The following is a 27,887-nucleotide window of genomic DNA, read 5'->3' as shown; positions in this document are numbered from 1 at the left end:
CTGATTGGCTGTTCAGCCAGTGAACCAGTGCTCTAGAAGAAAAAAACGGAAGTGACGAAGCAAGTAAACAACGAAGTCAACGGAGACATACTTGCTTTTCTCATTTGTTTGCATTTCTCATGATTAATTCTCGTGATTATCATTCGTGATTATTTAAAAAAGATGCAACGTGTCAGACATTTCCAAAATATCACAAATCCGTCTGTGGATAGCGAGACTCTGATATGCTTTTTCTTTGTATATGTTTTGTATCCCTGTAGCTTCTTCCGGTTTCCCGCTTTGAGTAACAACTGCCAAGACTACTGTCACCTGCTGGTACAGAAAGGTATTTCCTACGCAGGCGCAGAATGGACGTGCTAGTTGGCTGTCGGGTGTCGAGAATCGGCTTTGTGTGTCAGGGCAAATCTGGACCCAGACGCTGCCGACGTGAACCGACCCTGCAGTCTGCTTTCGTTGCCACTAGTTCATCGGCATCGGCTTGGTGTGTTCCAGGCTTAAAGCCCAGGATACACCAAGCCGATGATCGGCCGTTTGCCAGCGTCGGGCTAGTTTGTTTGGTGTGTTCCACTCGTCGGCTCTCGTCGGGCTCGGCGTCGGGGACGTTGGGGCCGTCGGCAAAAGTGAGAGCTCTGATTGGATGTTCAGTTTAGCGAACGAGTAAGTGCCTAGAATTAAAGCAAAAGTGATGAAAACAAGCATTTGAATGAAGGCGGTACAGAAAGAAGGCTGTTTTAAATGTTATGTGATCTTTCCCAATCATTCTAATAAGCGAATGTTTTCATAACAACATGAGCAGCTTAAAATGATTAATGTTATCAACGTTACTGATATTCAAAATGATAAGCAAGTGCTGCTTGGTGCGTCCTGGCCTTAACCGTAGATCGCACGAATCTGCCACATTTGTAGTTTTTCCAACACATTTTATTAGTGTTTGGATCTGGACTGAATCCTTCACCAGAGCGCAATGGATTGTGGGCAATTTTAGCCATTAGAGTGTGCATGGATCCACACTTCAAAAAAATTGACCTGAAATAGTAGACATGGGGTCAGCAACCTTTTTGGCATGACGTTTCATTTTTTATTTTTCTGGTTAACCACTGTGCCAACAGTGTATTTATACAGTACATCCACGTTTTTAAATGATATGATAAAAAAACAATAGGCCTATTTAATTTTCATGAAATTTTCATACATTTTTTTTAACTTTTCAAAAGTTCCTTACAGATATACAGTGTGACCGTACTGAACACCACTGTATATGTGTTTGTGTGTGTGTGTCAAGGCCAATGCATTAAAATCTTTCAGTTTAATCACCGTTCTATATTAATGCGCTGCTTTATTTGATGCGCGCACACACACCTCTCACATACAGAGATCTGAGATCGCGCTGTGCAAAAAGTAACATTCATAAACCGAGCCGAGTTCAGACTGCACGATTTTAGCCCAGGCAAATCGGTGCTCGTTCACGCGATTGACAATCACGCAGTGTGAATGAACAAAGATGCGATCTGAGAGAATCGCCGATGAGTCGCAGACGCCCGTGAGATATTTGGCATGCTAAATATCTGGACCTGTCGGCGATTCAAAATCATGCTGTTTGAAAAGTGTTCTGACTGAAAACTACATCGGCGATGACCGACAGCCAATGAGAGAGCAAGATACAGAGCAGTGGGGAGTTCGGAGAGGACCACAATACCAGCAAGCATGGCTTCTTTTCTTTTTCTTGTTTTCGCTGCAAATCAGCGCACAGGCAATTCGTATTGCAAGCTTCTTGCGGGCTACCATTTTTAATAATAATCCCAGTCTCACGTGAGAACCAGTGTTGCCAACTTCTTTCAATGGAAAGTAGCTAAACCCCGCCTGAAAAGTCGTCATACGTTAATTAGCATATTCATGACGTAAGTGCGTCGTATTTTCTTGCCTCCCTGTGTTTACATACTGCATTTTAATGCAGCCAAATTCGCAATAAAACTGTTTTTATTATTATATTTTAATGTTTCTGTTGACAAACAACGGAATGAATATTATAATGACTGAAACGCGCTCCATTAAGAATACATAACCAGCTCTCAAAGATATTAATCTGCACTAAAATCCTATTCACGACATTGTCTAATGAAATGAAATACACATACGATTAAGACAATGGTTGTGCTGTGATTTCGGCTATACTCGCATGTAAAATAGAGTTAGAAGCTACAGAATATCTTTTTTTAACTGAAAGTGCTGCTCCTCTCTGTGCTCACTGAACAGAGCAGATGCAGAGAGAGAGGCACGCGCTGGGAAAAAGAGACCTCGCGCTCGTGCGGCAGTACCAGAGAGTCTCAGAGACTAAATAAGGTTTGTCCAAGAAAGTCGCTAGATTTGTCGCTAGTCGCTTTTTCCAAAAAATGTCGCTAAGGGGGTCTGAAAATTCGCTAAATCTAGCGACAAAGTCGCTAAGTTGGCAACACTGGTGAGAACTCCGGTCTTGCACGCGTGATATCGCGTTGTTTCTTTGTCACATCTCGCGTGTGTTTGGTTGTGAAACGTAGTTTGCGTGCCAGACAGAGTTGTCGGCGATTCTTCCTATTGTAAAGTCATGCAGCGTGAAACCTTCTGTTGCCGATTCATCGTGCAGTGTGAACACAGCAGTGACTGAATGCTGGCCAAGATAGTCATGCAGTGTGAAAAGAACAGTGACCCGACTACTTTGAAAATCGTGTAGTCTGAGCGGTCGCGCGCGCAACCGAGACTAGCAAGTTAATTCTCACACTTTAAGAGTATTTATAGCTCCTAACAGGCTGTGGGACTATGACACGTTATTGCCTCAAAATGTACATCAGTATGCAGTTTCCCCTATTGCTCGCGTGCCAGCGATTATCCCTCTGCGTGCCACTGTTGGCTTGCGTGCCGTATAGGTTGCGGACCCCTGTTAGACCATCTGGGGGCTTTTGGCATACCCTTTTCAACATACTGCTTTGGGACACACTCAATCTAATCTCACATAGTATTATTTAGGATGGATAGTATGAACATTGAGACGCAGGGAATAACTTTAAACACGGTGCACTTTCAGATTTAAACCTCTGCAGGATGTTTGAATTAAAAAATTCATAATAGGGACACTTTAATTAACTTCATCTTGGGTGAATGGAGTTATATTTACAAAAGAAATTTGGTTGCAAACACTCCTGCCACACTGTAACATAAAATGCATCTTATTAGTGACCCCAGTTAATATAAAGGCAGCACTAGTGAGTATACTTATGTCCATGGGTAAGATTGATGCTAATGGATAGTGCGTGTGTGCGTGTGTTAATGGGCAGCACCAGTGGGTGTTTAAGTAAATGATTCACTTAGTTAAGTGTGTCTAGGGATGTTATTTAGACTCGGTCAGTCACATTAGGTTAGTTAGATCACACGTCTAAATGCTCTGATTATACGATTAAGCATGTATGTATGCGTGTGTGTAGTCATGGGTGTTTGTGTCTGTGTGCAGGACAGGTGCGTGTGTATCTCAGAGCCCACCGTAAGCAGCAGGGTTTGTGTGTCCTCAGGGATGCGTTTCATCTGCCTTGTTGTTCTCATGTAGGTTTGCTTCATTAAACTGATGTGTTTAATGATCAATTCACACACAGGGCTGACTGACCAGAACGTTTTGTGTCTTTCTGTCCTCCTTGTCTCGTTGTTTTAGTCTGTGTGTAGTGTGTGTAAAGGCAGGACATGGCGTCTAACTCTACCACTAAATTTTTTGCCCTTTCCCAGTCTTTCAGCGTATCTGATATCATTGTAATTGGAGCATATTTTTTACTGAACGTCGCGGTTGGAATATGGGTGAGGCGTATTAGTGTATTTTAAGAACTGTGTGTTTGTATTCATTTTAAATAACATTATTATTATTAAAATAATTCACTAATCATTTTGTTCTCACAATGTTTATATATATATATATATAAGTATTTATATATATAAGTTTTTTTGTATAAGAACATGTGGATGTAAACTGTGTAAATACAAAGGAAATTATTTAAAATGGAACATCTATGACATTAGAGTGGGTAATGCAACTTCATTTAAATTTTGCATAAACTGTTGCATTTATGTGTGTGTGTTTCAGTCATCTTGCAGAGTGAGTCGAAACACACTAAGTGGATATTTTCTGGCTGGCAGAGACATGGCTTGGTGGCCGGTGAGTGATAATTAATGTAAACTGACCCAATTGAAGAAATTTATTTATTTTTAAAATTTTATTATTATTATTATTTTGTAGTTCAATATTTAACATAGTTTACTTAATGAGTAGATAAAATTACAAATATTATTTTAAATAAGCAGAAAGTCAAATCTATAAATCAACCAAAAGAAACTGAAAAATGTAAAACAAAGAAACACATACACAATATATTATGACGATTTTGCGTTAATCAAATCACTGAACAAATTTGTGGCATTTATCGTGTTAATTCTTTTGAACAAAAGCTAAAATTTCCAGCTTCCAATGAAGCACAAGATGCACTTTAACATCTTAACTCATGCTGAGAACATGATCATCAGGTGTTACACAGTTCATGCAGATAGAGAGCTGCTGTGATTAAAGCAGACCAAATAATAAGACATTAAAATGAGTGTTAATTAAATTTTTATGCATATGTATAATATTGTGTTATTTATTTTGACCATTTTGATTTTTTTTTTTTAACTAGTGGTTTCAAACATTTGGACCCCGCTGTACATGTACTTAATTTTTTTTTTTTTTTTTTTTTGCAATTCCTTTAATTAGTCCTGCATAATGACAAATAATTTTTATATTATTATATTTCCATGTAGTATCTCAATTAAAATGATGTCACAAAAACAAATGGTTATACAAATGTAGGCCTGTAGATAATTATTATACATATGAGACATGTATAATAATTTTATATATATATATATATATATATATATATATATATATATATATATATATATATATATATATATATATATATATATATATCTATATACATACATACACAAGAATTAAAGCAATGTTGATCAAAACAGTTTAGCGGCATGATACATTACAGACACTGCCTGATGTCATGTCAGCTATCTGTAGAAATGAAGTGTGATGCTTACTGTAAATCTAGTTGTTTTATGTAGCTGTTTGAGTCCAGTCTGAGAACTGCACTAATATGTAGCATGAATGGATGCAGATTGGTGCATCTCTGTTTGCCAGCAGTGAGGGTTCAGGATTGTTCATCGGTCTGGCTGGGACAGGAGCAGCAGGAGGGATTGCTGTAGCCGGATTTGAATGGAATGTGAGTGACATCAATTTTTTAATGCCTCATTTCCATTTTCAGTCGTAAAAATTTATGCTAAACAAGGGCAAAATGTTTATTAGTCATAATTCGATATTGAGCATTACTGCAAACACCGAAACAAAAGACTTCATGTTAATGCACCTGTATTCGATCAGCACTAGGGGGAGACAGAGGACCAGCTTCCGCCAATAAACAGGAATTATGGGTGTTGAAAATCCAGTTCTTGGTTTTTGTCTAGGCCAGTGGTCTCCAACCCTGCTCCTGGAGAGCTACCGTCCTACAGATTTCAGCTCCTACTCCAATCAAACACACCTGAACCAGCTAATCAAAGTGTTCAGGGCTACTTGATAATTACAGACAGGTGTGTTGGAGCAGGGTTGGAACTGAAGTCTGCAGGACGGTAGTTCTTCAGGAGTAGGGTTGGAGATCCCTGGTCTAGATTGACGGTCCTTTCTGTCAGTCCTTTGTCAAGTCTGTCAGTGATAAGTCAAGATAAGCTTAAGTTTCTAATTTGAAGTAGATGGAAATTTTTATATTCATGATACAGTAGACCCAAAGTATTTTGCACACTTTAATTGCCCGTATAACTGTTTGAATGTCATTGTATTAGTTGATAAAATATCATACCACATTACATTTATTTTTAATGTTTGTGTTAAAAAACTGTGTACTTCAAATTGACCCACATTGGTTTCCATGCAATTTGCCAGAAAATCAACACTATGAAACACACTATCATTGGTGTAAACAGAAAACCCAATGTAGCTTTACACTAAAAATTATTTCCTATTGCGTCTATGGTCAATTTTACACTCATATTTTTCATGTTCAAAATTAGCTGCACAGACACAATTTAAAAATAAAAGTTTTTTTTTTTCATGATTACTTGTAGTAGTGACTATTTGAACACTGAGTTGCAAATAACTACAGCTATGAAGAAAAAATATAACAAATAAACTTTTCAAGCAAGACATTTCTAAATCTTATAATATATTATAGTTGAAACATGTATCTAATAATATAACAATAAATGTGCCTTAATTTTCAAAATGCTTTTTAGGGCCAAATACAATAACGTCTCATGCTTCTCAGGTGAATTGATCTTGTTTTTAGGATGTTTAAATGTGTCTCACTGCAGTGCAGTAACACTATTTCTCTCTATTAGGCAACTTATGTCCTGTTGGCTCTTGCCTGGATCTTTGTCCCAGTTTATGTGTCTTCTGGGGTGAGTTTTAGAAGTACATCAAACCACTCATACTGATGTGCCAACTGAGCTATTTAGAATGTGCATTTATAATTGAGAACTTATGTTTAATGCTGCCACATGTACCATAGACTCAGTCTCTTTCTCTCACACACAGACACACCACATGTGCTACTTTCCCAGTTTTGCCTATTAATTTGCTTAGTACGTGCCATTCCCTCTGCACTTCCTGTCTCCCTCTCTCTCTCAAAGATTGTCACAATGCCAGAGTATCTGGGTCGGCGGTTTGGAGGAGAGCGAATTCGCATGTACTTGTCAGCTCTCAGTCTGATGCTGTCCGTGTTTACCAAGATCTCGGTGAGCACAAAAACACATACATTCAATCAAGTTTTTTTTTTTTTTTTTTCTTTTGTCCTCTCATTCACACACATACCCACAAAGCTAAAAATCTAACATTAATCAACAAAGGCTTCATTTATTGAGTGCCGTATTGCTGCGTTGGCATGTTTCTGTATCAAAGGAATTTGAAGCTGTGAAACAGAATGTTTAGCTGTGTTTCAGCATCTGATTTTTAGATGTTGAAATACAAAAACACTCAAACGCAGATGTTCATGCTTGTTAAATGCCAACTTGCCATCATGGGAATAATTAAAAAATTTTAATATATTGAAACAGGAAAAAAATTCATTTTAAATTGTAATAACATTTCATAATATTACTTTATGTATTTTTGATCAAAAAAAAAAGCAGCCTTATAAGCATAAGGGACTTAATATAAACAAATTAAATAATAATAATAAAATAAAAATTTTGTGGACCCCAAACTTTAGCATGTTCGTACTAATATAACTATTTGACAGGTTATGTACATGCAATAGCCACTCACGTTTCTTTGGAAAAAAAATCTAGAATTAGCACTGGTCATAGGGGAAAAAAGATAAATGAGATCCCCTTAATATTTCAACTGTTCATCATAGACTACGATGTGGTAAAATGGGGAGCAATCTGAGACACTTGCTGAAGTCTCCCACTTCTTAAGAGTTTCCTCTTAAACAAGACTCCACTAATCTAAAATGTCTTCTCGAGAGTTTCAGAAGGCATCTTACAAACTGTGCTTAGATTATACAACAATATGATTTGACAAATGATACCAAAGTGAAAAATGTCAGATCTGAAATATGTTAAGATATTAAGACCAATTGATCTAAGCTACAGTATATTGTCCATTCATTTTTATAGCTTTATATACTCTTATGTCAGCAACTCTCATCAACTGTACTTCTGTTCTCCAAGCAATTTTAGGAGAAAAACAAATCGGTGAAAAAAAATGTGCAGTATAAATGGAAACCGCAACCTGATATCAAAATTTTGTATCTTTTGCAGACAGATTTGTACTCTGGAGCTTTGTTTGTCCAGGTTTGTTTGGGATGGAATCTCTACCTCTCCACTGTGCTCATGCTGGTCGTCACTGCCCTCTACACTATTGCAGGTTTGTATTTGCAAGTATGTATTTTGTATATATACGGTTCAAAAGTTTGGGGTCAGTACCATTTATTAATGTTTTTGAAAGAAGTCTTATCTCAGTGTCACACAATCCTTCAACAATCATTCTAATATGCTGATTTGGCATTCAAGAAACATTTATTATTATTATTATTATTATTATTATTATTAATATAAGTGTTGAATGTTGTGGAAAATGAAATTGAAAGTTCATAAGAACAGCATTTATTTGAAATTGAAAGTTGGAAATGTCTTTACTGTCATTTTTGATCAGTCGGATGCATCCTTGATAAATAAAAGTATTCAATTATTTCACAGAAAAATCTTTCTAATCCCAAACCTTTGAATGGTAGTGTCTATATATGCATTAGATACCATAAACTAACAATAAACGTACTTCTAAAGCATTTATTAATGTAGGCTAATGTTGATTTACACATATATTAATGCGTTTTATATACTAATCAAGCTGTATAAATTAACATGGCAATAGTTGTTCATAATACATATTTATAATACATGAATCAACAGGATATTTATAACTTAACATTAACCTAGATTAATAAATGCTCATGATGCTTCTTGTAAAGTGGTACCACTAAATTTTTCAGTACTGAGCAGTTTTCATAATTAGCTCTTGCTCTATACAAGCTCTTTTTTCAACAATCAGCAGTGTAGCATGACAAAGCACAGCTTTTGATGTCAGACGGTGTTGCGCACACAGATTTACAGCCAAGCGAGCAGATGCAATAATCAGTTGTGGTCTTAAAGAAGCCTCCTCCTACACTGTAAGATAGTGTAATGGTTAAAGCTCAGGGCTTAAAACAGGAATGTTCCTGGTTTTAGTTGTAGATAGTGTAAATGATAAACTAGGAGAGTCCTTGAGCAAGGTACTTAACCACAGGTTTGAGTAGCACTGCCAATTGTTTGGATAAAAGCTTCTATTAAATGATTATTTATTTAAACTTTCACACCGAAGCCCAGTGGTTCAGTATCAGTTAATTTTTGCAGTAGTAATTATGATCTACATGAATGATTCCAGCATAATTGCATAATTACTTTAATCCGCCACATTGCTGTCACTGTATTTATTGCTCTGTCTAAAAGTGCTGATTCAGACTTGACCCCGTTGACTCATATCACATTAAACCATCATGATAGAATTGAGCAATACCCACTTAGTCCTCTGTTTCTCCAGGTGGCTTGGCTGCTGTAATCTACACCGACACTCTTCAGACCTTCGTCATGATCATTGGAGCGATCATCCTCACCATTACAGGTCAGTCTATCACAGGCCTCTTCTTTTATTCTCCACTGGCAGTGATCTCATGTCAGCTGTCAATGGGGGAAGTAAAGCAATACTGAAAACAAGATGGCGACATGTTTGACAGACACATTTTCCGGGTTATGTGGTTTACATTCATTCATTGCATGTAAACGAATGTCATATTTACAGCATCAAATGCTTAATCTTACTTTGACTTACCTCTGGTGGCCTGCTGAAATAGGCAAAAATGCCTATTGATGATAATAACAAAATAAATGAGAATGAAATGAGGTTCAATTATTTATCTATTTTCTAAATTGATACTGTTCAAATAAATGAATGTATCAATACTGGACTGCTATAAAGGTTTTTTTTCCCCTTGGAAATTAATTTTCCAGGAAACTTAAAACACAAATCAAATATACACAAATTAAAATAATTATATTTATTTTATACTTGCATAAAAGTGTAAAATTTAGAATATTAACCAAAAATTAATATTCAGTGCAAATGAGCTTTAATCAAAACAACTGCATTCCCATGACGCTATTCACATTTGGGTGGAACTTTCATCTTTTGATGGAATTCGTCTTCTGGAATTTGTCTTTCCTCAGCGAAAGTACAAACAGATTTCACTGTGACTGTCACAGAAATAGAAACCAGGCAACAAAGGAAATGTCCTGTAACACAGCTTCTTTCGTATACATTTCATACATACTACATGACGAACAAAAATAAAAACAATAATAATAAAAAAAACATAAATCCACGTCAAATAGGGAGGTTTTATCAAATCATGTCTGGTTAGGACACATTAAAACACTTTAAAACCTGCAAAGCTGGTTTGTATGGAGGTGTGGGAATGAGGAAAATCCCATTAATTTCTTTAGCAACTTACAAAAAGTCATCTCTAAATGACTAAAACTGTATACTGATACAAGCAAACAAGTTATGAACACACACACAACTCTAAACAAGTTAAAGAAATTTAAATAATATGTTTAATTGGAATCCTTTCGAAATGTACATCCCACCATGTCATTTTGACACTACTACAAAGAACAAATAATGCTAAACTTCAACCTTATACCCAAAAAGTGGTAGATTTAGCTGATATGTCTTTATGTAAATGTTACAGCATTCAACAAGATTGGAGGCTACAGTAACCTGGAGAGCGTGTATTTGAAAGCTGTGCCATCTAAGATCATCCCAAATACGACATGTCACCTGCCCAGGTCTGATGCCATGCACCTGTTCAGAGACCCTGTGCATGGAGATTTACCCTGGCCAGGCATGACAGTGGGATTAACCATTCTTGCAACATGGTACTGGTGCACCGATCAGGTATGCTTCAACACGCACACCCACTCTTAAAAATAGATAATAAGCCTACCCTGCTTCTAACAACACAAAGTAAAAAGCATTGCATGTAGAACAGTATTGCAAATGTATTTTGCATTAAGAGTTGCATTCTGCTATAAGATATTCAATGTATCACTTGATGCCACAAAGACTGCAGTTTTAGAGAGGTAAAGGCCTTTTAGGAATAAGATCTACAAGTCTGAATATCTTTCCACAAATGGACCTAATTCAGGGTAGACCCTTGAAATTTGACACAAATTATAAGGCTGTGAGGAATTTGCATCAACTAATGTCTATATTGAGTCCTGTGTCACCAAAAACGTTTCCAAATGATTCAAGTATTTTCTCACAGAAACTGTGAGAATCATTGTGCAGACTAGCATTTTTAAACTATCTTGCTTTTTTGCTAATTTGTTAAAAAATGATTAAAATTATAAGAGTGGAAAATTATAGAAGACTATTTGCACAACTAACATTTTAACACTTTCCTTCTTTTTAAGTACAGTGCACATCACATCCATAAAAAAAAGCATTCTTATATTTCCAGACCTCATTAGCAGGCAAAAATATAAAAAATAAAATTCCTGGAAATACTGACAGAGTTGGAGTCCCCTCAAAACTCAATAAACTTGGATTTGGTCTGGGTCTTATTACTTGGGTCCTGTGGTTGGGGGCTCAAAACTTGGTCTGAACCAAATTTCTTGGTCTGGGTCTTGGCTAATAGTCTCAGTCATAACCAGTCAATTCACAACTGCACAAAGTGGCTCTGAAATTAATGCTGCAATAAATTCAGTGTTTTTTTTTTTTGTTTGTTTGTTTGTTTTTTTTAATAAGTTTGCTGAAATTAACAGGTCTTGGTCTGAGTTTAGGTCCAGGTCTAGGTCTTCAGGGTCTTGGTCTGGATCTTGGAGGGTTTGGTCTTGACTCCAACTCAAAGGCTAGTTCTGAAGTCCTGTTCACGCCAGTAAATGTTCGGCACAAAAATCTGGTCTTTTCTCATGCAGCTTTTCTGTTCAGATGTAGGAAAAAATGTCAGATGGGCTGAATGTAAATACAAATTCACTTACTGATAATAGGCGGCGCTTATGGAAAAAAATGACCCAGCTTTTTTACTGTTTATTGTCAAAATATTCTGTTTGTGAGTACCACAAAGTTGTATCGCTATTCAGCAGCAGTGCTGGGCTTATGACCAAAAGCGCAAATATTATTGGTAGACCAGATTTTTTTATTTATTATTATATTTATTTATTTATTTATTTTTTGCAATGCAAAAAAAATTGGCATGAAAATATTCGAGTCAGCCTGAAGAGATGAATTAACAGGCTTTCATACAAATTAAAATGTTCAATCATACCAAACATTCATCTTGGTGTGAACAGGCCTTGAATCAGTTGATCTCCTCTGATAAAACCAGGAACAAATGCAGACGTTAAAAAATGAACTCACTGTCAGTTTGTGCTGTACCTTAACCATTTCAAGCTCAGACAATTAGACAACAGAGGTGAATATGAAATCACCATCACCATGGTCACAAATCCACCACCAAATTCTTGCACTAGTCCGGATTACTCAAAGGCACGTCAATAAAGAGTAAAGCTGCTTATAACAAGTTTTGCTTGACACAGTCCAGAAAATGTCAGTGTTTGTTTGCCACTCTAACACTTGTGTCAGTTTAAAGATCCAGTTGAACTCCAGTTGAAAAGTCTTTAACAGTGAAGACTGGTGGCTACATCATTGCACATTCATGCCTTTGTACTCAATACAAAGTAGTAGTTGTTTGTTTTTGTTTTTTTCTGGAAAGAAAGCCACCATAAATCGGTTAATTTTCATTGTGCCTCTGTGTCAACAATTTATCCCCCAAAGCAAAAACAGACATGTTCACTGGAACCTTCCCCCTGAGGTGTTTGACGCTGGCGAGTTTAGATAAAGAGATCCCTAATTGTGTACGAGTCTCAACCTGTCTACGAGGGGATGGAGACTTTGTTTGAGAGGTTGAAGAAAGGGAGAGAGATTGAGAGTGCATGAGCCGCTGAGTGGGAGTTTGACTGATTTGCTGTCCTTCTATTGTATAGGCAGGGCTTTGTCTTCTAGGGGACCGTCCGGAGCGCTTTAGATTTTGCTGGCCTGATCCATTTGTGGGGATGTCAGCATTCATCTTCCCCTGCCAGTACCTGTGGCCCCCGATCACATGGCCGCTGCTTTTAGGGGGTCTATAGAATACTCCAGGTTTACCAATCACCACTTTGGCCCGGCCATAAGAGTCTCGAACAGGTGACCTAGAGACCATCTGGTAAAGCTGAAAGGGAGGAAGGGTGTATGAGAGAAAGAAAAAGGATAAAAAGCCTTGAGGCATGATTTCACATGGTACAAAAACAAACTATAAACTGTTTTGATGAATTTTTCAAAAATAATTCAGTAAACAAAACAATAATGCTGGTTGATCTGTAACTTGGCAGGTAATCGTGCAGAGGTCTCTGTCAGCCAAGAATCTGAGTCACGCCAAAGGGGCATCCATCTTTGCCAGCTATCTCAAAATGCTTCCCATGATCTTCATCATCCTACCTGGCATGATCAGCAGGGCACTCTACCCAGGTACTACACACACTCTCCAGCTGCTGTATCCGCTAGTGCTGCAAAAATTCAGTGCTATGTCATCTTTTGTACAAGTTTTGTCACCTTTTTAGCCTTTACCTATATAACATCACATCATACATGCTTAAAGTGGCCAAGCTGGTTTTTGGTACATGGTAGCTGGGTTGTTGCCGGTCCAAATTGGACTACGAGACCTAAACAATCTTGACCAAGTTAGACTGTCACTGCACTATTCTACATCATACAGCATCCACACAAAAACCAGCTACAACCTTAAGCAGGGCAGTTTTAGGCCAAATACTAATACTACACGTCATACTTAACTGAAACATTTTATTAAAACATTAGATACTTTAGGACAAGACTAAACAGTGACATTAGACAAAGATTTGTAAGAACTATGCAATAACAGTAAGGATGTATATTATTAAAACAATATTAAAATAAAACAAACAATATATAATATAATAATCAATCAATATTATAATATTAATATGATGAAACAATATTAAAATGAATCTAATTCTGTTTTATATTATCACCGATAAACAAAATAAATAATTGATACCATACTATTTTATTTAAACAAATTAAAATATTAAAAAGTAAAATCAACCATTTTAGATATTACAGATTCAAGCAAGTTAATTTTAACGTACAGTATAAATAAAATTGGCATTCATTTTGAGATTTGCTGAAGAATAATACTGGCCTATATATATATATATATATATATATATATACATATACATATACACAGTGTGTGTGTGTAGATAGATAGATAGATAGCTTATATATCATGCAACCCTAGACAAAAGTTTCCTAACACCTTTACCTCAAACATTTTTGTTGTGTGCATATGTGGACTACTTTTTTCATTGGGAAATTCCACCAAAATTAGGATCTGCGATTTTCCTGTTCTTGTCTGATACACAACTTCTCCCACCCCTTCTCCCACCCACTACACCCATACATGTGTTATAGCATTTTTGGCAGGTTCAGGCGTGCTGGAAATGTCAACTGAGTCCCGGAACGCACACCGGCACGCCCGTGTGCATTCCATAACACACACGCCTGGCTTCTTTTCATCTACTTGAAACACTCCCAGGTTTATGGACTGGTAGAGTGAAGAGCCAAATCTGATAAAAAGAACTTTCACATTCAGTCGCACTGAATTACAGTCCAACGTACCTTTGTTTTGTCTCTGTTCAGCCGATTTTTCTCAGCAGTGTTTTGTTCGATGTCATCCGATCTCAAGTCCAGCATGGATTGAGAGAAGCGGGCCATTACGTTGAGCACATCAGGGCTATGGTCTCCAACACGACCAGAACCCGTTAATCTTCCGTTAGGGAGTTTATCACTGCTGTCGGAGTCAGTACATTCATAGTATTCATCTGACGTTGTGGAATTCTCATCTTTATCCTTTAATGAATGTGCACAGGTCACAGCAGTGCTGTCAGCATCGTTGTCTCGAGTGTCTGTGTTTGCATCTTTTGTCTGGTTTTCCTCCCTTCTGACTAAAGTGACCTCTGGGTCTCCAGAGCCCTCCGGTCTATTAACCACCAACTGAAGGGTGCGTGGCTTGGGCACAGGCATTTTAGGGTTGGACTCCTGCTCTTGTGGAGGAGGGCTTGGTTTGGGGTCTTGTTGCTGGATTGGAGGGCTTGATGAATGGGATGTATTGGCAGATATATCTTGATGGGCATTATTAGAGTTAGTCTCTGTCTGAGGTTGGGTGATTGATTGAACATTTGCATCTACAGCAGTTGCTTTAGATAATTCTTTTGTTTTAGGATGAGGACTTGCCTTATCTGGTAACGGTTCCTCAGGTGGGGCAGTGAATGGGTCTTTAAAACGGATCGCTTGAGATGTTTCAAACATTTGAGAGCGCATTAAATGCACTGGCGCTGGCTTGCTTGTATCACGGATATTAATAAACCCAATAACATCACTGGGTGGGTCTGGCTCTGGCCAGGTGGGCAAGTAGGGAATGAGATCTGCCTTTGGCAGACCTACAAGTCCTGGGTGCTTTTGCGGTCCTTCCGTCAACTCCCGTTGAGGCTTGGGAATCTGGACCATAGGATTCTTGGAGTTACTGTTCTTGGCACTAGCCTTGTCTGAAGAGGCTTTGCTTGCTGCATCTACATTAACCAATGCATATTTGGGGTTTATTAATTTTCTTGCAACAGTTACAGAAACAGGGGAAGGAACGGCGATTGGGACAGGGTCAGGCTCCGGAGGGTCTGCTAATGGGATCTTAGTTAGGTTGACCCCACGAGAGTTCAGGTACAGTTCACGGAACTGCTTGTCAAAAGTTTCAACTGCCTGTCCTGTCAGGACTGTAATGATGTTCCGGTCCAAACGAGAAGCTGTCCATGTAAAACTAAAATATAAAGATGCCGCAAGTCAGAAAAGTGGACAAACAAATAACACATGCACATTTAAACTAGCAACTTAAAATATCTTAGTATGTTACCGTCACTGTTGAGATGACTGTATTTTTCTTTCAGTTGGGTGACAATAGCTCACTCACTAGTTGTCTTGTTCTTGTTTTGTCTGTTCACACTTCCCTTTCCTTTTTGCACTCTGGCATTTCATGCCATATGGTTTATTAGGCCTGTCTGTTGATTTGATTTTTGTTTGACTAGTCATTTTTTAACATAGCTACTTGTTTGATTGTTTTGATACTCCCTTGTAAGCTTTTAACTTATAATTTGCCATAGTGTATTTGGTCCATTTCCATGTTCTCTATCAGGTGTTTGGGTGAGATTAGTGAAGTTTCTAGTTTACTTAAGACATTTCCTGCTTTGAGTTCTGTTTATGGTTATTAAAAACATTAACAATTTTTCCCACAACCAGTTCAACTTGCAATTTACAAGGCATACAGTTTTTACTAACATGCTCAGTGTATATGTATATCTTTACAATCCAGTGTGACTGACTTGCATTTAAGAAACACAGCTTCATGTACATGTACATACACCCATTAAAGTGCACAAACCTGTAAGATCCAGACACTGCACGGTCTCCATCCACAAACATGAATTTCTGACTCAACGAGCCATGCACCTTCTGAGCTGAGCGTGTGTAGAATTCGGAACCACCGATGCATCGCACACGCAGATGCTACAAACACAAATTGTTATTCATACACAAACACACTCAAACTACAATTTTTTTTTTTTTTTTTTTTTAATTTAAGAACTCAAAACTGTCTACAGAACAGACATTAATGCATGTGTCTTCAACTCACTTTGAGGTGTCCTCTGTGCATGTTGGCTCTCTCACACATAAGTAGGAAGTGCTGTAAAGCTGCATAATCAATAATAATGTATATAGCTACTTTCTTTTTAAATCCAGCCTCTATTAGATCCTTAAAAATGTCAACGTCTGTGAAAACGTCCATTACCACAGCAATCATCTGCAAAAACATGAATGGTTTTGTATTATTACAAATTACAGAAATTACTATACACAACAGATCATATTCCAGTTCTATTGTGAGCATGAAGTACCGTATGTTCTCTTTATTGACGACAACATGATGATGTAGACACAAAACAACTCTTACACACCCTAAATCTGTTGTACTGCACCTATTAAGACCTACATCTCGTTATAAGCCCTCATTGTGTGAAATGTCTTTGGATAAAATAGTCTCTTTGATTGAGTATTTGAGTGTGTGTGTGTGTGTGTGTGTGTGTGTGTGTGTGTGTGTGTGTGTCTTAAAGAGAAAGTGGGAGGAAGAATTTCTGCCGGTATGTCACTGTCCGATCTGCTGGGTTCAAGATTAAGCAAGTACTAACAAGCCAAATGAATCAGTTGGAAACCAGTAAGATTGTGAAATGTGATGGATATTTGGACATTCAACATGTTAAGTCTATTTTCTACAAAACTCAATTCATTCCTAACATTTCTAGGTTACCTTTTTTTTTTAATTAATCAACCTGTAGAGGAAGAGTTGTGTTAAATAGTGTGTACTGCCATAAGCATAGTAGTTGTTTTAGTTAGAGCTGTATCCACCTATTCGTTTAATATTCAGTATTTGCATTAGTAGCCTGCTCAATCATCCCCATGATCCTGTCATTGATTATTGCTTGTCATAACCATTACAATTCTAACTTCTAAATGTCATACATTCAGCATATTAAAGACAAATATTAAACAGCCAAACCATGATTATTTTTAGTAACTTAAAATAGTTGAATATTTTTGACCAAAGAGTGTTTTACCCTGAAAGGAGAAATTTGAGATTGACAAATAAATAAACTATTTTTATTCTATAGTTATTTGTACATATATGCAGAAACTATAATGAATCATTATATTTTTTTATTCATTTTACATGAGTTCAAAAATGTTTTCAAACAACGTTTCAGTAACCACAAGAAACTAGACTAAAAGTAAGAGTGTGCGAACAACAGAAACCGCTTTCACCTTTCACCTCAGGTAACCATAACAACCCATTGCCGCTTCAGCGTTATGTAGCAGTTTTGGACTACTCATCGCACAAAAGTAAATAAAATAAAAAATAAAAAAATAAGAGAACACTGTCATTATTTAACAGTTTAGTTAAGTTTAACACATCACATACATAGCTTGTGGCTAAGATAGTTGACATTTGGCTTACTGCGCTAAAAGAACATTGGGTTGCGTACAATATTGTTGTAACGTCACCGAGAATTACTGACAGAAATTACTTTTTAAAAATCGACCTTCTGCAAGTTACAGAATAGCCTACATAAAAGAACCGGTTGAGAGCGTTTAACGGTGTTTCTGTGGCGGCCTAAACAATCGTGCTTTTCACGTTTACCCACCTTCTGTGCTTGCGCGATGGCCTTTCTCACAACCTCTTTTATATGCGTCTGTCCGTCCATTGGCGGTTGCGTGTAGACATTGACGCGCGTCACTCCTCGGTAAGAATTGCAGTCTGGCCATCCGAGGTCTAAATTCGGTATGGCGATGTCAGAACGGTCCGGCCAGTACTGCAAAGACACCGCACCGTCCTCTCCCTCCGTTGTACCATCTGGTTTTTGATGCTCAGAACCAGGTTTATAATCTTCTATGCTCCGACGCAACCGCTCGAGTTCGGGTTCTGACAGAAAAGGACGCAGCTCGTGCTCTTTCATATAGGCGTCAAACGCGTCGCGTCCCTTCGTAATAAGCGCTTCAAGCGCGAGCCGCTGATTCTCGCTGTAAAAAAACTCCGGTTTGGATTCATTCAGACGCCAGTTCACATGATTGTCATCAAGACACTGAACCTGAGAGAGAGCCATGGCGTTTCCACACACAATCCGAATTAGTCGATAGAAAGCGGATTTTTAGTTCTTCTTCTTATTTGTTCTTATTAGTTTATTAAGTTAAGTCCCACTATAATTCCAGAAAAGTATATAAAATCTTCGTAAAGGTGTGTGTTTTTTTTTTCCTCTCAGTTAACTGTTAGAAAAAAATCCTCTTGCGATCGCGGTAAAGCGTTTCCATGGTGAAGTGAGACGATTTATTCGAGTTTTTGTGTTGTCAAATAAAGCGGCTCAGCGATAACTTAAGCACCAAAAAGCACGTGTGTTCTTTTTCATAGAAATAAAGGAGATGTTGTTTCTTAAAGACGTAAAAAAATGCCTCATATGTTATTTGATCCTGTTTCCCCGAGCAGAATCCCAGTTCAATACAGGACGCAGCTGACCGCTGAGCAGGAGATCATCTTTCAGTTAACCAACAGGTAGAATAGAACAAAGCATCTCCACAGGCTCTAGTGATTAGACACACCTCAGTCACCTGACCGGGTGGGGCCCACACATATACATACACACGCGGAACAGACTCCAGCCAAACCGATGGATCCGAGTTTAGGGTCTGCCACAGAAGCACAAAACCCTGGAAATCTCCGACGCCGAGGAGAAAAACAAGCTTCCGGATTGTTCACCAGAGTGTTGCAAGTTAAACAAAACTTTAAAAAAAAAAGAGTTTCTTCCACGTCCCGTCTCCCGATTTAAATAATGTCCTGAGTTTGTTCTCCAGTAAAGTCCTGTGGGGCTTTGGTGTTACTTTGCCCTACTTCTGTGGAGCTGGAAAGGGAAAGAGGAAGAGGCCGGACGTCTGCTCGCATGAGCGCCGATGACGCGGCGTGCCGGCCGACTATTACACTGTTGAGTCAACAGTTACGTGGGCTTGGGCGGGGTATCCGGGAAGAAAAGTAACAGGAAACTGAAGAAAGTGAAAGAGACACTTCCCATTTCCCCTCTTGAATTCGTAGCAATAAAAGTAGTGGTTGTAGGCAGACATAAATTGACAACTTGGGCTAGTTGTCACACATTGTAAGCTGCCACAAGAACTCTCTCTCTCTCTCTCTCTCTCTCTCTCTCTTCTCTCTCTCTCTCTCTCTCTCTCTCTCTCTCTCTCTCTCTATATATATATAGAGATATATATATATATATATAATATATATATATATATATATATATATATATATATATATTTGTAGCAGTCGTTACAGATAGATAGATAGATAGATAGATAGATGGCAGCTGAATCCCTTACAGTACGCTTGTATGGTAAGTTTTCTGATGATAGTTAATGGCCACATGAAATGCATGTAAACAAGAAAAATGTACTTTTTAAAAAAAAAAAAATTTTTTAAACTATTTTCATTTCATACTTTATTATTTAAATAATTATTATTTTTTCATTCATTCACAAACTCCCTGAAGTTCCCTCATGAACCACCAGGGGTTCACAAACCACAATTTGGGGAAACCCTGGCTTAGGTTGTCACAGTTATTTTAAATACAGATGTTCTTGAAGATTCTTTCAAATTGGTTTCAATAAAATGCAGGTTCCCACTGTTTCAAAAAAATAAAAAAAATAAAAAACATTCAACATCTTTGTATCTTTTTTTTTTTTTTCCTCCAGACATAGTGGCTTGTGTGGACCCTGAAGAGTGTTTAAAGGTGTGTGGTGCAGAGGTGGGCTGTTCCAACATTGCTTTTCCAAAACTGGTCATTGAGCTCATGCCCAGCGGTAATCAGGGTCACTTTTTTTTTTTTAAATTGTGTATATGTTTGATTTGTTAACATGTACTTTGTTTTTATAGTCCATGTCATGGTCTTTTTAGTGTAAACCATGAAATTGTGCATGTGTGTTCCAGGCCTCAGGGGGTTAATGATAGCTGTAATGATGGCCGCTTTAATGTCATCACTGACCTCCATCTTTAACAGCAGTAGCACCCTCTTCACCATGGACATCTGGAAGAAGTATAGAAGAGGTGCTAGCGAGAAGGAGCTGCTGCTGGTTGGCAGGTGTTTATGACTGTGTTTGTTTCCATTTCTTGAGCGGAACTGTTGCCAAATCATCAATCATTATGACATGCATAAAGGTTACATGTTGTCTAAGCTCCAACGTCATGGTGTTTTTTATGCAAAAGCAATTACATGAAAGAATGTTAGTGATTTATAGCCTCAGAAATTCAATGCACAACCGCAGTATAAACTAGACATTTTGTGGTGTATTAATCATTTAGATTAGCTCATATTTATGTCCTGTCATTGGGTTGAGATAAATTTAAATGAAATTAAAAAAAAACACAAATACTTTATATAACTAGACAATGGAAGAAGACTAGTAGTTAATGGGTTCCAATAGGATAGATTTCGCAGTAGAACTTAAATTTACTTACTATTAAAGGGTAAGTTCACCCAAAAATGAAAATTAAGCTTAGTTTTATTCACCCCTGAGGCATCCTAGGTGAATATGACTTACTACTTTCAGATGAATCCAGTCTGAGTTAAATTAAAAATTGTCTTTGATCTTTAAAGCTGTTTCATGACACTCAACAGGTGTTGCATTCCTTCAGTCCAAAAGACGTGAAATAAAAAGCACCCTTCCATTAAAAAAAAAAGTGTCTCACACTGCTCCGGGGGGTGAACAAAGACCTCCTGTAGCGAATTGATGTGTTTTTGTAAGAAAAATATCCATATTCAAAACGTAATCACTTTAATTTAGCTTGTACTCACTGTTGTAAACTAAGCAGTTCCGGGAGGATGACGTATGGGGTCAGTGTTGCGCATGCGCCGGTGAGTCTCGTGAAACTTCTAATTAGTGACCGTTGTTTTGTTTTGATCTCTCCACTGCGTTTCCACATGCGTCACTTCTGAGTGGCGCATGCGCAAAGCTGACCTCATACGTAATTCCCCCTGAACTGCTTAGTTTACAACAGTGAGCGCAAGCTAGATTAAAGGGATAGTTCACCCAAAAATTAAATTTCTGTCATCATTTACTCACCCTCATGTCGTTCCAAACCTGATTAAATGATGACAGAATTTTCATTTTTGGGTGAACTATCCCTTTAAAGTGATTATTAAGTTTTGAATATGGACATTTTTCTTACAAAAATGCATCGATTCGCTACAGGAGGCCTTTGTTTACCCACCAGAGCTGTGCGAGACTTATTTTACTTTTTTTTTTTTTTAAGGAAGGACGCTTTTTATTTCAAGTCTTTCACGTCACGTCAAAGACAATTTTTAATATAACTCCGACTGGATTCATCTGAAAGAAGAAAGTCATGTACACCTAGGATGCCTCGGGGGTGAGTAAAATGCAGCCTAATTTTCATTTTTGGGTGACTTTCAATTATGACTTTCAATAATGACTTTCAATTTCCATATTAAGAACTGTGGTTGAAAGTGAAGATGATCATAAAATCCATGTTGATTTGTTTTCCCAGAATTGTGACCGTTATTTTGGTGGTGATTAGTGTGGTTTGGATCCCAATTCTTCAGAGCGCTAACAGCGGTCAGCTGTATGTTTACATCCAGTCAGTAACCAGCTATCTGGCCCCTCCTGTTACTGCCATTTTTGTAATGGCTATTTTTTGGAAAAGAACCAATGAGGCGGTAATACACACACAAACGCATGCATACAACAAACAAACTCTGTCTGAGGCCTCACTTAGACTATGTACATATTGACATACCAGCATTAACAGTCACATGCATTCAAAAAAAAACTCTTTTCTCTCATGAAGAAGGAATGTCTGGCTATTTTAATGTTGCAGATTAGGGAGGGTGCATGAATTTGCCTGTTCAAACACATAAAGAGTGTGTACATGTCTGAATGACAGCAAAAGAGAATGCAACTTTCACTTGTAAGTGATTGAGAAGATAAAAACCTGTATTTTACAGAAAATTGGTCACACCTTAATATAAGTCATTATATTGTTGTGTTGCTGAGTCATTATAAATTGTTTTTGAAAATGAAAAAAACATTGATAAGACACACCCGTGTGTAAGCTGCATTTTATTTTTCCATTCAGTACAACTTTCCAGATGAGTGTGACAGTGGTCTTCTAATCTATTTATTAGTACAATAATTTTATAGTGGAAAGAAAATTTAAACTAGATACATAAAATACTATGAATAGAAGGATGGATGGACGGATGTGTAGAAAGATCTGTTTCCTTGAGATCATTGCTGGGAATAAATAAATAGATTCTTAAAACAAGAGTAACATTGTGTGAGAGTGCATAAAATACAGAAAAAGAAAAAAAGACCTTGTGACTCATTCATTTGATCCTGTGAAAAACCCGATGTGTTTTGACAAATATGCGTAGAATAAATGTTTCAGAAGGATTGCGGTGTACCAGCCTGATTATCCTGAATGTTTTACAAAGAACAAAACTACTGTATCCACCAACATTTCTGCTCACATTATCTATAACTTAGCAAAATAATAGCTGTTAACCCAGCAGTTTAACAAATAATGAAAACCTGTTGAACAAAACATTTAAGAACGTTAAAACTGGGAGGGTGGGATTTGAACATTCCTGTTAATTTTTACCCCGAAGGGTCATTTAGTACAAAGTAATCCTCCATCCACCACAGCAAATAGGAAATACCCATTTTATCTACTGAGATCTCAGATAAGTATATTTGCTCTGAAAAAAAAAAAAAATCAGTAAGTACAGAACTTTAAGTATAGTTTAACATTCTCTGAGAAAATGAAGCTTGTCTAAAGTAACTAAAACTGGCCAGGTGACATTCATAGGGTCATTACAGTGAATGCATTTGTGTAAGCGCATCTGTGTGAGTCAGTGACACAAAATATACAAGAATAAAATCAGTTTAACTTGCATAATAGATCAAATCTACTGTCTGTCGCAACACTTGTTTGGCAAAACACCTGGATAAATATCACTGAAATATGACTGACAAATAAGTGATACTTTACAGGAATTGCTACGCTTGTCAAGGGACTTTCACACCTCACTCCACCCTTAAGTACACTGAATAAGTAAATAAGAGCCTGTCATGTCAGGAATCTCAGCTCAGAGTTCATTCAGTGCATCCTACCAATTTAAGATACCTGAAATGAATGAATATTAAAAATAAATAATTCGTTTAACAGTCTACCACACTCATGTAGCACACTGAGTAAATGGAACAACTGATTTTAGTAGACTGAGTAGAGCAACTGTGAAGTCTTTCTGGAGATCAAACATTAGAGCATTGTGTTAGCAACACCAATGTGTTCGATTCATGTGTTCGATTACCAAGAAAATTAAGAGTCTTCTTAACGTGTGTTTGTTTGGTATTGTGTACGCAGGGAGCATTTTGGGGCCTGATGGTTGGTCTAGTGGTGGGATTGACACGGATGATTCTAGAGTTTGCATTCCCTCCACCCCGCTGTGGTGTTTTTGACCCTGCTCCCTCCGTCCTAAGGAGTGTACACTACCTGCACTTTGCCATCATACTCTGCGGCCTCACTGCTATTGTTGTGGTGGTGATCAGTCTATTGACCCCTCCACCCACTGATGAACAGGTAAATGTCTCTCTTGAAAAATTATTTCGTTGATTTTTAGCTCTGCCCATAATACCCTAGTTTACAAAAAACTAAATCTGAATTTCTGGAAACAAATTTTATAACATTCCTAAACGATCTTAATGAGAATGTTCTTAAAGGTTCTTAAAGGTTCCAAAATAAAACTAAAATTTGATCTTTCAGAACAGGTACAGAAGTTACCAATTATTGGGACATGATTAAAAAGAATTTAACAAATATTTAAATAATTACTTTAAAATTATTGTATCATGTTGTAAATGTCCAGTCTTAAGACTTAAAAGTTTGTTTTTTTTGTGATGCTCAAGAAACATTTCTTCTTATTATTAATGTTTTAAACAGCTTTTAAAATAAAATACTTTTGTGTAAACATTCTTTTTTTTTTCAGGATTCTTTAATGAATAGAAAGTTCAAAAGAACACCATTTATTTAAAATATTTCTATTTCTAAATATTTTGTAATAACATGTGTCTTTACTGTTACTTTGATCAATTTAATGCTGAATAGAAGTATTAATTCCTATTAATTAAGAAAACAAAAAATCTGGTGCTGTACTTGCTGCAGTATGAGAACAAGTATGCATTATGCAAACAGCAGTATGCTACATTGTTGTCACATGACCCCATTATCTTAAATGAGGTTTTTGTATATTAATTGTATAGTGTATTAATAATTAAAGACATAGTTTTTATTGTTTTTACCTCTCTATTAATCTTAATCAATCCCTTCCGTCAGGATTTGTTTAAAATTTAATTAAATTCATACATTTATTTAAATCCAGACGTGTATTTGCAGTATATGATGTCTAGAGTGGCATGCGTTTGATTTTGTTTCAGACACATAATCTTACCTGGTGGACTCTCCACAACAGCACTGAGAGAGAAATACCTCTACAGAAAGTAACTACACTCAGCCGCAGGACGGACGGTATGGAACACACACACATGTGCTCACGTCTGCTTTTCTATAGAGAGACTCCATAGGTGTAATGGTTTTCATACTGTAAAAACTGTATATTCTATTGCCCTACACCAACCCAACACCTGAACCTACCCCTCACAGAAATCTACCCCATACACTTTCTGCATTTTTACATTATCAAAAAAACTCATTCTGTATGATTTATAAGCTGGGATAAAAAAATAAATAAATGTACACACACATTTAGTTTGTTTCACTATATTAGTTGGCTGTCTCATAGACTTCCATTGTTTTTCCCTTGTTTTTATTATAACAATAAATGTTATTTTCTATCACCTAACCAGACCTCTACTGCTAAACATAACCCTCACAGAAATACTAGATTTAAACAGAAACATGATTTGGCTGATTTATACTGTAACCCTCATCAAATAGTAAGGACTAGTCAGTGCTCAACAGGTTTCACTATATTAGTAAGGACATTTTTTTTAATAGTGGGGGCATTTTGGACCTCACAGGTACAGTACAGTCAAACCTGTACACACACTAATCCAGTTTCCTGATACAGAACGGAGTTGTGAGAGGAGCTTACAGCATGATAGATCTCATGAGGATTCTTGTGGTCTATTCATCGGGGTGTGGCGCCATTCTACATTTGTGTATCAGTTGACAAAACAAAAGTGTATTATATGCGTGAGAACATTCACAAGGAACTGAGAAAAATACCAATCGTCATTTTCTTGGTTTTGAATGCAAGACAGCCTACTGCATACGGTGGATTATGTTGCCAAACACAACATTAGAAAACTGCAATGAAGGTTAAAATTAGATATCTCAGCATTCAATAATGCAGTATCCATTAATATTTAATTTAATTGGGCTATAAAGCCTTTTAATTATATTAAGTCAGGTTTTCAAAATTGTACCATGATTATACATTGGTATTCTTTTAAGAACCTTAGAATACCATGTAAATCCCTGTTTATAAAATGTAATCATTCAGTACCTTAGTATTTATCAAAATATCATGGTATTATTGTACGGCTCTCTTGCCAGTTAATTTCACATCCAATATTTTTGTTTCAATATAGGCTGTGAGGCTGTACGCAGGGGTAAGTGTGTTCGCACCGCTGGGTTCTGTAGCCCTCGACCTGGCAGATCTGCACCCGGGACACCACCTCCCATTATTCCCAGCATCAGAGAAGATCCCTTCTGGTCTCGCTTCTGCTGTGCCAATGCCATTATTCTCATCTGTGTCAACATCTTCCTCTATGCTTACTATGCGTAACACACACTGCTACACACACACCATTTTTTTGTTTTCTTTTTAATACAAATTTAACACTTAGACTTCTGATAAAACCTTTGAAATTGTACTTATTACACAGCGATATTAAAATTTGAAAAATTATTTTTTTTTTTATAAATAGTCATTTAAATCCTATGGAAACATGGTTCTGCAACTCACTTTTTTTTAACTCAAAAATAAATAAATATATAAATATAAACTCCTCAGAATTGTGAGTTTGCCTCTCGCAAGTGTTTTTTTCTGCCATGAAATACATTATAAAAAGGTAACTTACAGTACTTCATTTCACAATTATTTTTTTTCTTGCAATTGCAAGGTTTTTTTTTTTGGAATAGAGCTTATGTCTTGCAAATCTCAAAACTGCAAGAAAAAAAGTCTGAATCATGTGACAAACTCAGAATTATGAGGAAAAAGTCCCTAATTGGGAAATAAGAAGTCACAATTACCTTTAAGTAATTTTTTTTTTTCCTTTTTTTTTTAAATCCCATGGCGCCCATAAAATGCCTTTAAATTATTGGGCTACGTAAGACATTTTATAGATTGTTTTAATAGTTGTTCAGTTAGCTTTACATATAATGCATTTATGCTCTACCTTAAATAACTGTATATTTGCCTTTGTGAATGGAGCAAAAAATAAATTACCATGCGTTTTCTCACAGTGCACGCTTAGTTAACACATTATGCTTATAGTAAGATCTTATTATATGGTTGATAAATATGTTTGAATTGACTGGAGAAAAAAAAAATATGCTCATTAGATGCTCCCAAAGATGTGGGTGTAAATTTAACTGCAAATTTGCTTCTTGGAAAAAAATGACCAGTGATTAAACTGTAATTTTCTGTAAAGCACATCAATGACTGTGTAATTTGTGTCTAAATAATTATTTCAACAATAGCGTGAGAGTAGCCATAGATTATATGATTGTAAGAACAGCATGTAGATGATTTTAAGAAAAGACAATTAGGGTGGGTTATATGAAACGTTAACTGTTAAATATTTGTTGCTGTTCATGTTCAACTTTTTGTTTTCTCTTCAATTTATATTGTTTTGTTGTTAATGTGCAAATGAAAAATTAATTCATTAAAATCACAAAGCAATGTGTAAACCAAGTGTTTTGAGTTTGAAGATGTGAAAACATTTTTGGCTAGATGCACTAATCCTCCTTTACATTTGGAATACAATTGTGAACAGCAAGTACAAGCAATACACTTACATTAAATACGTTTATTTTTTCCCTTGAGTTGATAGTTCATAGACAGAATATTTGCTTGTACACATCCTTACATTATCATAACTTATTACAACTGACATAGCTATATTTCTACAAAAGTTCTACATTTAAAATGTCTATCATCTGTTAAACACAACATAAATAGCAATGCTTGCTCAAATGTGTGCAGGCAATATATATGTTAATAGATGTAAAGATGAGACCGCATATTTTATTGCATTACATGTCATAACAGAAGCATTGCAGCAAAGCCTCTCTTGGTGATATACTTTACTGTATATTTTACACATCATACATGTCAATATAAATAAATTCACATTCCCTGTGGTAAATAAACTGACCAGAAAAGAGTAATTATTTTAATTATGTCACTCAAAA

The 27,887-nt window shown here is 36.7% G+C and overlaps 2 protein-coding genes across 6 annotated transcripts; one reads left to right on the top strand and one right to left on the bottom strand.

The window, feature by feature from the left end:
* On the top strand, positions 1-27,887 carry LOC109052588 (sodium/glucose cotransporter 5-like). 4 transcript variants are annotated; one of them, XM_042738798.1, is made up of 15 exons: positions 1-657; positions 4,100-4,171; positions 5,181-5,285; positions 6,454-6,513; positions 6,745-6,849; positions 7,876-7,981; positions 9,194-9,274; positions 10,401-10,606; positions 13,081-13,216; positions 20,126-20,233; positions 20,361-20,511; positions 21,936-22,104; positions 23,814-24,029; positions 24,884-24,974; positions 26,060-27,887. In XM_042738798.1, the coding sequence occupies exons 2-15, from the start codon at positions 4,157-4,159 to the stop codon at positions 26,254-26,256; spliced, it is 1,746 nt and encodes a 581-aa protein (XP_042594732.1). In that variant the 5' UTR covers positions 1-657; positions 4,100-4,156; the 3' UTR covers positions 26,257-27,887. The 4 variants fall into 4 exon arrangements, with proteins under 4 accessions (XP_042594732.1, XP_042594598.1, XP_042594669.1 ...); XM_042738664.1 differs by lacking the exon at positions 1-657 and adding an exon at positions 3,235-3,570; XM_042738735.1 differs by lacking the exon at positions 1-657 and adding an exon at positions 3,648-3,816.
* On the bottom strand, positions 10,246-19,368 carry LOC109052585 (protein FAM83G-like). 2 transcript variants are annotated; one of them, XR_006156467.1, is made up of 6 exons: positions 18,034-19,368; positions 16,470-16,637; positions 16,218-16,342; positions 14,408-15,599; positions 13,187-13,254; positions 12,854-12,920 (listed from the first exon to the last, which is right to left on the bottom strand). XR_006156467.1 is itself a non-coding variant. In XM_042738521.1 (5 exons), exons 1-5 carry the CDS (start codon positions 18,490-18,492, stop codon positions 12,444-12,446), a joined length of 2,421 nt encoding a protein of 806 aa, XP_042594455.1. In that variant the 5' UTR covers positions 18,493-19,368; the 3' UTR covers positions 10,246-12,443. The 2 variants fall into 2 exon arrangements, 1 of the variants encoding a protein (XP_042594455.1); XM_042738521.1 differs by lacking the exon at positions 13,187-13,254 and having other exon boundaries at positions 10,246-12,920.

Source organism: Cyprinus carpio, chromosome A1 (genome assembly GCF_018340385.1).
Source record: "Cyprinus carpio isolate SPL01 chromosome A1, ASM1834038v1, whole genome shotgun sequence".
NCBI lineage: Eukaryota > Metazoa > Chordata > Actinopteri > Cypriniformes > Cyprinidae > Cyprinus > Cyprinus carpio.
Note: the sequence above shows the minus strand (reverse complement) of the source record. Positions and strands in the feature narration are given on the sequence as shown.